The following is an 881-nucleotide window of genomic DNA, read 5'->3' as shown; positions in this document are numbered from 1 at the left end:
AAGCAACTTTCAGACAGACCTTGGACTCGACATCCGCGTTGTGGTCATTCTGAAGAAGCAGAGCTGCAGATTTGGTGTCGTCCTTGCGGGCTGCGATGTGGAGTGCAGGCAGACGGACTTTACCTTTTGTGTCATTCTCTAACAACAGAGAAACCACCTGATCATGACCCTGCTGCAGGGCTACGGCTAACGGCGTAAAGCCATCCTAAAGAGAGGAAGACAAACAGGCTTAATTATTCATTCATATACCTCATTTTACATTTATTACTGTATTTTGTTTTACAATATATACAATTCCATTTGTAAACACTGCTGTGAACTAAAGGTTTGGGGTCTGTAAGACTTTTTTGAAAGAATACTTTTATTCAGCAGCTATGCATTAAATTGGTCAAAGGTGCCAGTAAAGACATATCCTTTATTTTTTTTTAAATCCTGAAAAAAGTATCATGGCTTCCACAAAAATATTAAGCAGGGCAACTGTTTTCCACATTGATAATAATAAGAAATGATCACCAAATCATCATATTAGATCATTTCTGAAAGATCATGCAACACTGAGGTAATGGCTGCTGAAATTCAGCTTTGTCATCACAGAAATAAATTAGATTTTAAAATTCACATATTACTGCATTTTACTGCATTTTTGTTCAAATAAACGTAGCCTAAGTAAGCATAAGAGACTACATTCAAAAACATTAAACATCTTACCAACCCCAACACTTTTACCATTATATATATTTGTATATTGTGTGGAAAAAAAAGGATGTGAGGAGTAGGAAGCACTTATCAGTGAACTGCTCAAGGTCACTCCGGCTCACCTCAATAATCATTAAAAGACTCACACAGACAGATACACACACACACACACACACACACACACA

General features: G+C 37.0%; 1 protein-coding gene across 1 annotated transcript in view; it reads right to left on the bottom strand.

Moving 5' to 3' along the window:
- LOC107578752 (ankyrin-3-like) overlaps window positions 1-830 on the bottom strand; it is a gene marked incomplete at its 3' end in the record, with an annotated part of 4,202 nt that extends 3,372 nt beyond the window's left edge. The window contains exons 1-2 of the mRNA XM_016264675.1: window positions 819-830; window positions 20-205 (exon numbers count right to left, since the gene is read on the bottom strand). Of these exons, the coding sequence (XP_016120161.1) occupies window positions 20-205; window positions 819-830 (198 nt within the window). The remainder of the gene's footprint in view (window positions 1-19; window positions 206-818) is intronic.
- Window positions 831-881: the final 51 nt, after the last annotated feature.

The sequence above is a fragment of the Sinocyclocheilus grahami genome, unplaced genomic scaffold (assembly GCF_001515645.1).
Source record: "Sinocyclocheilus grahami isolate Dianchi unplaced genomic scaffold, SAMN03320097.WGS_v1.1 scaffold11788.1, whole genome shotgun sequence".
NCBI classification, from domain to species: Eukaryota; Metazoa; Chordata; class Actinopteri; order Cypriniformes; family Cyprinidae; genus Sinocyclocheilus; species Sinocyclocheilus grahami.
The sequence above is the reverse complement of the archived record's forward strand: the minus strand, read 5'-3'. Positions and strand labels throughout refer to the sequence as shown.